Genomic DNA, 13104 nt, shown 5'->3' on the forward strand with positions numbered 1-13104 from the left:
CAATGTGTCCGTGATATTCGGAATCGGATATGCGTCCGAAATGGTTTTCGCATTCAGAAACCTATAATCACAACAAAACCTATATTTCCTTGTACCATCCACTGACTTCTTAGGTACGAAAACTACATTGCTTGAATAAGGACTATCGCTATGCTCTATGATTCAATCCCGTAGTTGTTGTTCTATAAACTCCTCTAGCAGCGGTTGCATGTGACGTGCTACCCTATGTGGTTTCATAAACACTAATGTATTATCCTCTGTTGGTATGTGATGCTTCGTAATCGGTGTTGCCAGTAACCTACCCTCCGCTCCGAATAAATCGCTAAATGTCTATAACAATTCCTCCAACGCGACCCTGTCGTCTCCAAGCAAATGCTGTAATTTTTCGCTCATCTGCGCTGCATCGACGTTTTGCTTATGACTCGCCTCTAAATCCTCCTTATCGAGGTCATCTTCATCAAGAAACCCCAATGTCGCCAGTAACAACCCTTTCGACATGCTAAAATCCGCTCTGCCGAAGTTATCTATACTTAACAGAAACCCTATAATCTCCTCCCACATAACTTGTGTGAGCTAAACTCCTCCGCACAAAACAGTGCGAATTATCCAACTTCTCATTACTCGAGAGTGGCTCCACCTTGTACAACGTATCCTTTGGTAAGTCAGTATTTATCGAAACCCAGACTAACTTCCCTGTACCTGTCGGTATGTTATCCTGCCGGTCGACCTATAATGAATCCGTCCGCAGTTCAGCCGGCGTCACCATCGCTTTAAGTGCGCCTTGCGAATCCGTCCATTTGCAATCGTTTCTCCCATGCAAAACATCGTTCCACTGTTTGCTGCCAAAGATATATATTAGCACGGTGTTTGTCATGGAAGTCCAGACCGAGAATCACCGAATACCCCTCACCCACACATGGTAACAACTCTGCCTGCTCACTAAACTTAGTTCCTGCGATCACAAATTGAAGTACCGTCGTACCCAATGACTCCACTTTATTATGCCCCACCCCAAGTAACCTATGACGTGGTGGCTCAAGCCTTCTCCTGCTAACCAGGACTAATAACAGACACGTGTGCCCCCGTGTCAACCAGAAACCTCTGTTCCCTTCCGTTCACCAAGCCTAATAAGCATCATTCCGTCTGTGCACCTACAAGCGCATTACCTAATTTCATTGGGACCGCCCTCCGACGGTTGAAGCAGTCCCATTCTCGTTTAACGGCTGCTGTCGCCGAGGTTGCCTCCTACTTTTACTCCTGCAGTTCACTGCCCAGTGATCAGTTTTCTCACATGAGCAACACCGCAACTGACGCTGACACTGCCTCCTAATATGCGCTACCTGGCCACAACCACTGCCAGAACTTTATGCTCCACCCTTTGCTTCGTCGCATAATATACCTCCTACAAGTATGTGACAATCCTTAGAGCCGCAGCAAGAACACTGGGATTCTCCATTCGCACCCGACGTGACATATCCGGCGGTACTTTCGGTGACAGTTTGAACGTTTGTGCATTCAGCTTTCGAATCCTGCCTGAGAAAACCTACTTCTCATAACTCATGCACTTAATTTTTCCCGAAAAAACCTGGTAATATTTTGTTTTTGATACCTCTGGCGTAGCCCAGCCTCAAGCTCTGCAAACGTCCCCACATTGTTCAACATTTCATGGTACAGTACATACGACTTGGCATCCCCTATCAAGCGTGACTTCGCCACCCTCAACATTACAACATCCGACCACCCACTGGCCTCAGCCATTGTGATAATGTCATTAAGGAATTCCAACACATCCTCCGTTGTTTTACCTGGTGTTAATCAATGCCATGATTGCCAGGTCAAACGGTCTATGACACTCCCCGACCTGTAGTTTACTTTCACCCAACGTCCCTTCCCCTACTTGCAATGCCTCAAATCTCCCTGCTAATTCTTCATTGTTTTCTTTGTCCCTTATCCTTGCCTCTGACAATACCCCAATTTGCTCAGTTAGAGTGGCTACAGCTTCTGCTGTAGTCACTGCCACAGCCTCCGCTGCTTGCCGTGTTTCCTCCATTCTTGCTTATAGCTCTTCTGTTAGTATTTATTCCAGTCTGCTACTCCTAAAACTTAGTTCTTGCGGGGAATCATCGCCCATCTACATTCTGAACAATTAAGCACCAAATGTCCAAATCTGTTACAAATAAAACAATTCTTTGGCCCCCACTTTCTACACAGTAATCCGTGACCTGACAGGTTACAAAAATTACATCGGTTAGGCGCTACGTCGTCATGTCCCCCATTTCCCCTGAATTCAGAAAAATCGACTTGCTCCTCTGGCATTACAAAAGGCACCTTCAAAAAGTCCATACTAATTGACACTTAACCCCTTAAAACACAAAAGAACGACACATAAACAACAAATCAAACATCACTCACCCATCCCCATCGCGCTCGTGCACAGGTGACAGTCCTGCTTTCCTCCCTATACTGGTATGAACAAACACTTCCCGAACGACAAGACATAACAAGAAATGTACGACCACCCGTCATGAATGCAACCAAATACCTCAACTACCCCTCCAGACAGGCACACTTCAACACTACTTGCTCGAGATAAGATGTGGGAGTGGAAATCCAGTACCAGCGTTGTAACCGGCACCACTGCTGACACCACTGTTGCGGCCTGTCGATGGTCGAACCCGGGACTCCAGTGGGCAGAGCTGAAGTCGGGACCCACCACGCCATATTTCGTCAGGAGGCCGAGCAAGTTCAATAGTGTCAAGGGACAGTGCAGAGTGATACAGCAGTATTCAAAAGTATTCCTTTATTCAGCTAGTTTACAGAAGCATAATGTCGGTGCACCGCCTGCGCGCTGTTCCGCGAGTCCGGCCGTCTCAGCACTTCTGGACTGCCGACACCGCTGCTGCTGTCATCACGGCCGCCCAACAATGGAAGCCAGCCGCCCTCACCAGGTCGCCACCCGCCGAGGCATACAGACTGGCGCCGCTCTACTGTCCGTGAGTCCAGAGACTGTTACAGTCCCCGGTCCCCACCACCCTCCGCTCCATTTGGTCTGCTCTGTCCGACCATGGGACGAAGGTGGTTGTACTGGTCAACTGTGGCCCTCGGCCGCTGCTGCTCTCAGGACAGGGCCGGACTCGAACCCGCGCCCTCCTGGACGCCGTGCCGCAACTTGCTGCTAGTGGTGCTTGTCGGATGGCTACACCTGCTGCCGTTCCTAATACACTATCAGTTCTGCTGCGCCTCTCGCAGCGTACGCCTTGCCTGGACCCCGGTACGCCAGGTGGGAAGCGAACATAGCCCATCATGGACCCCCTGCAGACTGCTGTCACTGCCCTCCTTTAGGCAGACCACGCAATCCCCAAGTACCCAGCTGCCATTCTGTCCCACCCTAGTGTCGTGTCCCCGGAGGCAGAATAGAGCCCGAACAAGTACATACAAACAAAGTACAGGTTTACACAGAAGCCGGCCGCGGTGGCCGTGCGGTTCTAGGCGCTTCAGTCCGGAACCGCGGGACTGCTACGGTTGCAGCTTCGAATCCTGCCTCGGGCATGGATGTGTATGATGTCCTTAGGTTAGTTAGGTTTAAGTAGTTCTAAGTTCTAGGGGACTGATGACCTAAGATGTTAAGTCCCATAGTGCTCAGAGCCATTTGAACCATTTGTTTACACAGAATATTTACAACATCGCTGCCAGTCTGGCCCCTATAAGCATAGACCAGCACAGGTCTGATCCGACTCTCGACTGACTTAGTACACCCGTCAAGCTAAAAGTGCCTCACTATTTATACTGCTTTTCCCCTTGCTTCTGACGTAGTGTCAGAGAGAGACAGAAACTATGGCAAGGGTAAATTCCCATACGTCAGCCCCTTACACACGGCCACTCTCGGCTCTGGCCTGCTGCCTCGCCTCATACATCGGAATAATTTAAAGCAGTGCTCCCGTTCCCTGCTTGGCAGTTGCTCCACTACAAACAAATCGTACCTGCAATACGCCGCTGCAGCTCCACGCCATGTTTACCCTGTCTGGCCTACGGGCTGCCGACTATTACCACACACTGTCAGTGGCGCCAGACTTCATCACTCAACCGCGCCTTTACTGAATTTTAACCAAATTCCCCTTTCCTACGACTAGACTAGTACTAGTGCAGCAGTAAGGAAAACTTTTTGTGGAATCGATGGAAATTCGTGTTCCAGTCATTAAAAATTAATTGGAATATTCACTCCAGCTAGAACAAGAAAGACTGAAAAACCGAAAATTCCGATTTCTTTCTCTGAACCACAAATCTTAAAGGTTGCTGGATGAAGTGGAAAGAGAAATTTTGAGTTAGATATCACCAGTTACTACAATACTGTTGAATTTGATACACCTTACTTTATTTTCGTTGTTTTCCAAACTAAGGGAAAAAATAATCAGTTGATTGATTCTTCTTTATTCGACCGCTACAGAATATATACTTTAAAAATTAGCAAAACAAAGTTTTTCCTCAAAAAATGTGGAATCTAGATCCGCCAAATAATTGTCTAAACGCATATCATGCTTTCCTAGATTTGAAAAGAGTCAGACAACTGAATATTGATGTTAATGTAACATCCTTCAATTTTATTGGAACTTTTTTATATATGTCATAAGTATGTCTAGAGTAATGAATGTGTTAACAGCTCAGAAAACAACAATGAAACTGTGTGCCACTTTTAATGATAAAATTCCTAATGACACACTTGCATATATTGTAATGTATGGTAAAAAGACACACAGCACAGAATTTAATTTTAACTGAGTATTTTTAATGGATTATGATAACATTTTGAATTTTTAAAATCGGTTGAAAAATAAACTGAAATCTACATATTAATCTGCTTCTGGATGCCCACAGACGAGGGCTATTGTATAATTTCTGTCTGTATGAAGCCTCCAGGCTGACTAAAGGAGCCAGCTGTGGGCATTGAATTTTGTCTTAGTCTAAAGGTCGCACTCCTTGCTATAAAATCACATCTTCCTGCAGGCTGTGCCTGTTATCCCTCTTTCCATCTTACTCGTGTGTCGTTTGTATACTGAAGAACAGATGGCTCTGATGTAAGCTCCATTTACATTAATACAGGAACATACTTCATTTCAAACGTAAATTAATCTTTTTTAACACTAATTTCAGTACTGTCATTGACATTTACATGTTGTTTAGAATTTGTTTCTTCAAAAAAAGTGATAATTTGAAAGAAAGTAATTTATTTCTTATCCAAAATAAACAGATGAAAAAGAATAAATTAGAATCAACTTTGTCTCTGGAATACGAACTATATACAAAAACTGTCGACGTTTACTCTCTGTCAAACTCTGCATGAGTGTGTCGACTGAAGGAATGTGGCCATAGAGCTGACGAAGTCTTAAGTGTGTCAAATGCGGGGTTGGCTAGCAATCTGACAAAGGATTTTATTTCCTCGCCTGCGTACTTAATAACCAGAGAAGGACAGGTGACTTTGCTGTTTGGTCCCCTCCTCCAACTTAAACAACCAACCAACAACCTAAAAAACATGGAGCGATTCAGTTAATTCTGAAATTAGTCTTCGTTAAGCATCGTGTACCCAGGGTCAGAAGCCTGAAACTTGGAAACGAGTGGAAAGTGTTAGATAGAAAACGTTTTGCAGTTTTTAATTTGACTGCGTTAAGTGTAACCAGAAAAAAATGCTGTATAAAAGTAGTGAATTCGTCAAAAGCATGTTCATGGAAAAGGCTCAGCCTGCCCGTATTCTACTACTACGAGTGTTGTAGAATGTCTTTTGAATTGAAGATTGTGTCTGTTACTTTCCAGTGATTATTCAATGGAGTTCTCCAGAGTCAAAAACCCAAAAGTACATAGTCTATTTCCAAGATATAGCGTTTTCTAAAGATTTGTTCAAAGATGCAGAACGACTAGAAAAAGCGTTTGACAGGTTAAAATCTCCACGTCTCACACTTACCATTAACAGCCGTCATTTTGCTCACGCACAGGTGAATTGCACAGAGCTAATTATCTGCTAGGATAGAATGAGGACCAATCCTCACCTCACTTCTGCTGTACATGACTTTGCAACACCACACACAGCTATACAATTGCAGTCATTTATTGGGTTGGGTAATTATTACCGAAAATTTGTCCAGGTGTCTGCAGAGATTGGAAAACCACTGAATGCGAAATCAAAGAAAGGTGTAACTTAAGAGGAATTATTCAACAACTGGGAAAGAATTATTCTCAGAACATACTTCGTTAAATAAATTTACACATCCAATGATACGAATGAATATCACAAATTTGACTTTGTCAGTTTTGGGTGTCACTTCAAACTTGTTTTATTTTTGTACGGTAATGGTAAGAATGATAAATCTACTTTTTACATACATAGATTTTAGTGCTATAGAATTTCATTAAAATATGTCATTGCTAATTATTTAGATCCCAATGATTTGTTTTCTTTTAATAAGCATGAGAAGTTGAAACAATGAAACCAAAACTTGGAAGCAAAGACAGCAGTAAATATATAGTAAAAAATGTAGTAAGCAATTTATAATCAAAAGAATACTCCAGTCATACTGATAAGTAACTGACTTTCAAATACAGATATTTGAAGCCTCATGGTTACGGCGCATATACATTATAAGTCACTCTGCTTTTAATGGCTTCTGTGACATCCTTCAGTCCTTCCTTATTTTCCTCTTCAAAGTGGGGGATGGTGCTGTTACATCGTTGCAGCCACTCCCTTATCTTTGGGTATGCATCAAGGACTACTCCCATTGCCTGTAAAACAAAAATTACCTGTGTCACTATGCCTTGAGAACCAGCATATTGTTATGATATTAGTAAATCTAAAACAATAATGGTAAAGTGCTTTATGTTACAGAAAATCTTTACAATATATTCCCGAGGTCCATCAATGGTTTATTATTTCTGATACACTGACCAATAAGTCATTTAGAGAAGAAACTAAAATTTCGTTTCCTTCTCAACTGCACTAGGTTAGTAAAATGAAATCAGTGGAATAAATTTGGATTAAATCAGTCAATTGTGAGTACATGAGACAACAGCGATGAAATGGATTCAGAAATGTTTAGCCTGCAAAATGTGAGTGTGTTGTGACAAATGAAAATCAGTGGTATTCTGAAGGCATGGTTACATTTAAGTGAATCTATTTCAAATTTTATTTATATTTATCTGTTTATTTATTTTCTGGTGGCAGGGTAAGTTCATAAAGTGTGCTACCCCGATGTACATACACCGTGGGAGAACATCTGGTAGTAGTGTTCAAAAGTAAGAGTTATCCTCAGTGACGATAAAAACAGGTCGGCTTAGGTGCTCGTTTGGCACGAAATTTCCTTTCCTGGCATTTGCATCAATTTAGTGAATAAATGAGAAAAGCTTTTACAGGAATATGTGACGATACAGTTGCATTTATTGGTAACTAAGATAATTATATTTGAAACAAATAGCAATTCGTCAACTGACCATCCTTTATGTAGTTTTGCGAATATTTTCGTAACTGAAACACTCCATTAGATACTTCCACGTTGTGTCGTTAGAACTCCAGATTGCTTTGGTACACTTTCAGGAGCTCTTGCTACTTGGTAACAGTTCAAACTAGATACATCCAGACATCTATAAAAAAAAAGCTGCTTGATTGTCAACCCTCTGTAACTCACAATACATTTCAGATGACAAAACACTGGATAAACAGAATCTCAGGTACCTCATGACATGTTCATAAAAATAAATTTTTAATTAAGCAGTATCAGTTAGTGCTAAATACTCAAAGTAGCTAGAAAAGCAAGAGCTTTTTTTCAAAACTGCCATTTTTTTGCTTTTAGTTACATTTATAATTTTTCTAGTATGAAGAGCGTAGCACATTAATGATAAATGACTCAGTTATGCTGGACGAGCAATTCTTGTCAGTTATCCTTTTTGTGTATATGTTGACTTGCACAGAAGTGAAATGTGGATGATAAACAGTTCGGACAAGAAGAGAACTGTAGCTTTTGAAACAACATGCTACAGAAAAGTGTTGAAGATTAGATGGAATAATCAAAAACTAATGAGGACAAACAAATTTGGGGAGAAAATAAATTAATGGCACAGCTCAGCTGTAAGAAGAGATCAGTTGAGAGAACACATCCGAGGCATGAAGGAATTGTCAGTTTGATAACAGAAATGAGTGTGTGTGTGTGTGTGTGTGTGTGTATGTGCGAGAGAGAGAGAGAGAGAGAGAGAGAGAGAGAGAGAGAGAGAGAGGAGTGTGGGGGAGGGAAGAGGATTGTAGAGGGGCACTAAGGGTTGAATACAGTCAGCAGATTCAGATGGATGTAGGTTGCAGTAATTAAGCAGGGATGAAGAGGATTGCATAGAGCATTCTGGAATGGAACCAGAATCAAACCATTTTTCGCACACACACTGTAGTAGGGGTGCGTCAGAGAGACAGAGGAAAGAAGCTCGCCAGGAAATGACGCTATAGGTTCTTCCTCAAGAGTGCTATTGGAGGCTTGGGTTCGGCGGCGTGGCTTCCTGTTGACCAATGCGTCAACAATAATCAATGGAACAGGCTGAGAATGGCAAGGTAACAGACGTTGCAGATCCAGTCAGAATTCGTCAATTTAAACAGACTGCTTTTAGAACAGATATTTTTTGATAAGTGTCTGTTTCCTTTAACATGGAAAAAGAGGACATTACCTAAGATTTCTGAAAGCTGATAAAATGCAATTCAAATGACAAATGGCAAATGGCAAATAATCAGAGCTCTCGAATAAAACTTTAGGAAACGCCTACAACAAAGTCTGCAGAATGACGGGACAGTGAGGAGACAGACATGTAGCTCTTTTTCCGGCTGTTACGGGAGACATTTCTATTTCTTTTCTGTTTCTACTGGAAAGTCGCTCAAGACTATTTCTGAGTGGACCCAGTGGTTATCAGTCAGAGTCTTTGCCATTATATGCCTGATCCAGTTTTATTCTATCCTCTTAACACAAAAACAGCAAACTGCTCAGTCTTCTTCTTCTTCTTCTTCTTCTTCTTGGTGTAATACCCAACACCATTAACAGGCGGATCACTGGAGTTCGTCATTAGTGTGATGGGTATATTAACGTTTTCTTTAATCTTAGTGTCTGATAAAAAGGCATTAAATGTTTGAGATTAAATCTTGTCAAGAGTAACCTCAATCTATTCAACTGTGGCCCAAAATAGACCAGTTTCATGGAAATAACAAATAATTATAATGCACTTTAATTACATCTAATACTTTTATTTTTTACTGATTAAAGTGACGCATTGTAGTGCATTTCAATCATTAATTAAGCGTGTTGTAATGTAACAGAAAAACTCTGTGGACTATCGAATTTTTTCCTTGCAGTTTTACTTTTCGATGTATTTTTTTCTATGAATCAAAGTTTGTAAATAAGTGAACTAATATGTAAATTGAAGGTCAAGGTGGGAGATTGGGAAAGAAAGGAATGGTATTACTGATGTCAGCTGCATTGGGACATTATGCGGAACCAGAGGCAACAAATGAAAATGTCTACTAGATGGGGTTTCGAACCCAGCATCTCCTGCCTACTAGGGAGGTGCGTTAACCACTGCGCCATCCGGGGCAGAGCGTTATTGTAACTGCACGGACTAACTCAGCACGTCTCATAGCAGACCCACATTCCCACCAAGCACCACCCATCTGCAGTCCCTGTCCATTTCCTCCGTGCTCGCTACTCTGCGAGTCCCAGGACGCCGGACGTACTTGTGCATCCGCACTGAATGTAGTGGTCCTTTGCCCTTCTAGACGTATCAGTTATATGAGTGTGCGGTGTCTATTCTTTCGGACATGTCCGATTAAATTGAATGTTTCCTCATAGTAAAGATAAATAAGTACTAGTTGTAAGTAGATACGCTGGGTTTAGACAGGGCGATGCGAATTGTCAGAGATTCTAGTGAACTGACAGTTGCATTATCGCTGTGCGCCAGCAGTTCATTACCGTGCAGAGGAGAAGGCAGGGGGGGGGGGGGGGGAGGGAATGTTGAGAGAGACAGTCGAGTTGAGTGAAGCTGTGATTCTCCTTCCATTTTTTGTTGTTGTTGGAAAATGGTCGAAAGCTGTGGTGCTAAAGTATGCAATGGCACAGCATACATTTGGTGAGGGCTGGCCGAGTATATGGCAGTAACTGGGAACAGTACAATTACTGCAAGAGGATGCAAATTAACATGAAGAGTACTATTGGCCCAATATCATTTGTTACGGAGTTACAGGAAGATCAGCCTGTGCTGCACATTGTCAACCAACAATACCTTACATTGCACTAACGACATCTCATCCTGAATTAAGATCCAACCATTTACTTGGTCAGGCTTTGCCAGCGTCACAGTTCATTTTGTGTTTCAGTAATACCGAAATACACCACAGTAATGATCTTCACTTTTACTTAAGACAAAATACCTATGGAGGATCTGTTCTATCCATTACTGATGATCTGAGAGTTTCTGATGATTGAGGAACTATTATACAGTTTTTTAAAGAAATAACAGAAATTAAAAATTCAATAATACGCAAAACAATTATTAATTACTTAAGTGCTTCACTCCAGTAAAACTTATTGTGAAAGACATTGCTTAACGAAGTAAAATTCAGTAAAAGACAGTTTCTTATTGTACTTTTTCATGAATAAGGAGGTTTTCATTTTTACGCAAGTGCAATCAGTAAGAAATGTGTGCTTAAGTCTTGAGCAAATAATGGTAGTAATTGCACAAAGTAATTAGCAGTACTTGTTAATGAATAGTAATAAAAGCTGACGTTAATAGAAACCAATGAGTCAGTAAAATCATACCACGAACTTTTCCATTCTTTCGCAATCAAACTTTTAACTTCGCAAATTACGTTACTGTAACTCACAGGAAAGTGATTGCTGAATGACGCTGTCACTACGATAAATGATAAGCTAAATGACAGCATTCAATAATGAACAAAACACAAATAACTTTTGAATAAAATGAAAGACAGTAACCGTTACAGTGAATGACCTCACGAATTTTTGCATTTCCTAATTTTTTATTAGTAATGAATTATGTTCTTTGATTACTACTAATTGATTTCCATGAGCTGGTATGTAACTGAAAGAGTTTTTTCTCTGTGACATATCCATTTGATATCACGCTGGAGCAATATTTATCAATTTTTTTTACTGTTTTCGCCTTACGACAAAACCAAACATTTTTACCAAGTTTTTCACCATTAGCGGACAGTGAGTATAAACCATTAATTTTCTTTAATTCATCAATTAAACTTATATCACTTTTCAAATTAAGCTAATTGCTGTAATTCCTTGCAGCCAAATTCATTTAACGTTAACATAGTTTTTACTTCTTGTCGTCATTGCTCCAAATACAGAGCAACGGTGATTCGGTTATAACTGCACCAACATTTCACGGATTTCATTTATTCTTCGGATAGATGCCCGCCATGTGCAACAGGAAACTTGAGGTACACGGTCCATTTCAGTCCTAATTAGCCAAAAGTGTAGTGGGTGGTTATAATGCATCCATCACGACATAAAGTAGCTTAACAAACAGTGGGGCTAATACATTAATGGCAACAAGTTCCACCATGTGTTTTTTGAAACATAATGAAATTTACATGCTTTCAATGTATTTGAATAGATGTGCTGTGGGACGAAAGAGATGTGATCACACAATTACCAACAGATGCAGATTTCGCTGTATTAAACTGTCACTCAGCATTATAATTCGGTATGAAATTGTTGGAAACGTACAGATGTAACTTCTTTTATAAAAGTACATTTATCCGTCATTTGGAAAAAAAAAATTTATCTGCACGTACGCTAAGATCAACAGTCACATGACTTTGTCAAATATTTACTATTTATATCGAATGTGTGTTTAATAACTTATGGGACAAGTGAATGTATTATATTTGAAAAACTAATTGCAAATACCTCTTTCAGGAAATAAAGTCTTAGAAGACTGAATTTCTTCCATAGTCATTCAACTGGTTTGTTTTCCTTTTCTCCTGTTTCTAACCTGTAGAAGTTTGTTTCTGCACGGTGCACGCAATGACGTCGGAAATCTATGCTATAAACAACGATTTTTGGTGTCCAAAATAATTCCCCTCCTATTTACTGTTTGCGTCGTTTCTCCGGTACCTAATTCTAGATGGCTAACTTCTTCATAACCATTATGACTCTCCTACTAATAAAGGTTTGAATATACTGTACTTCTCTACTACCTTTTCGTTTCAAAAAGTAATTTTCTACTTATTGGTCACGTTTCGTAACATCACACTTGAAATTCTTCTGAATCCTTTGCAGAGCGTACCGAAACCCACATTCTCCAATTGACGCTGTATCCCAAATGAGTAGTTTCATAGATACATCCATGACGTCTAGCTTATGAGACTTCGCCTGTACCAGGTCTTGCTCTCACATTTTTATATCTGATCTGGAGAACGTGCTGGCCAGGGCAGCAGTCGAACATTTTCTGTATTGAGAAAGGCCCGTACAGGACCTGCAACATGCGGTCGTGCATTATCCTGTTGAAATGTAGGGTTTCACAGGGATCGAATGAAGGGTAGGGCCACGGGTCGTAACACATCTGAAATGTAACATCCACTGTTCAAAGTGCCGTCAATGCTAACAAGAGGTGACCGAGACGTGTAACCAATGGACCCCATACCACCAGGCAGGGTGATACGCCAGAATGGCGATGACGAATACACGCTTCCAATGTGCTGTAGGGAAGCAGCATACTCACGCCTTATAAAATTCACATCAGTCTTTCCATTGTGTGCCAGCCTAGTCCGCTGTAACTAGCTCTGACGTCATAAATATTGCGCAATACTTTAAAATGAAGTAAATAACCTGAAACGTTTCTAGCATGTCAGGAGTAATACAAAATCAATATGTGTTGGATATCAGTTCAATAACTTTAGCCATTTTCGAAATTTAGATGTTTTTCTGTAAAAATCATTGGCGCAACAGAAAAGAGCTAGAAACTTAAAAATTTATATTTAGATTCCTTTTGCATAATAATTTAGTATTCTGGATCTCACAAATTAAAATTTTAGTTGAAATTCATGATTTTCTGGGTTTTGTC

The 13104-nt window shown here is 40.8% G+C and overlaps 1 protein-coding gene across 1 annotated transcript in view; it reads right to left on the minus strand.

Annotated features, from left to right (window-relative positions):
* Positions 1-6298: 6298 nt before the first annotated feature.
* Positions 6299-13104, minus strand: part of LOC126412238 (glutathione S-transferase D7-like) — an 83832-nt gene continuing 77026 nt past the window's right edge. Inside the window, exon 6 of the mRNA XM_050081730.1 lies at positions 6299-6768. Within this exon, the coding sequence (XP_049937687.1) occupies positions 6610-6768 (159 nt within the window). The 3' untranslated portion in view covers positions 6299-6609. The remainder of the gene's footprint in view (positions 6769-13104) is intronic.

This window comes from Schistocerca serialis, chromosome 7 (assembly GCF_023864345.2).
Source record: "Schistocerca serialis cubense isolate TAMUIC-IGC-003099 chromosome 7, iqSchSeri2.2, whole genome shotgun sequence".
NCBI lineage: Eukaryota > Metazoa > Arthropoda > Insecta > Orthoptera > Acrididae > Schistocerca > Schistocerca serialis.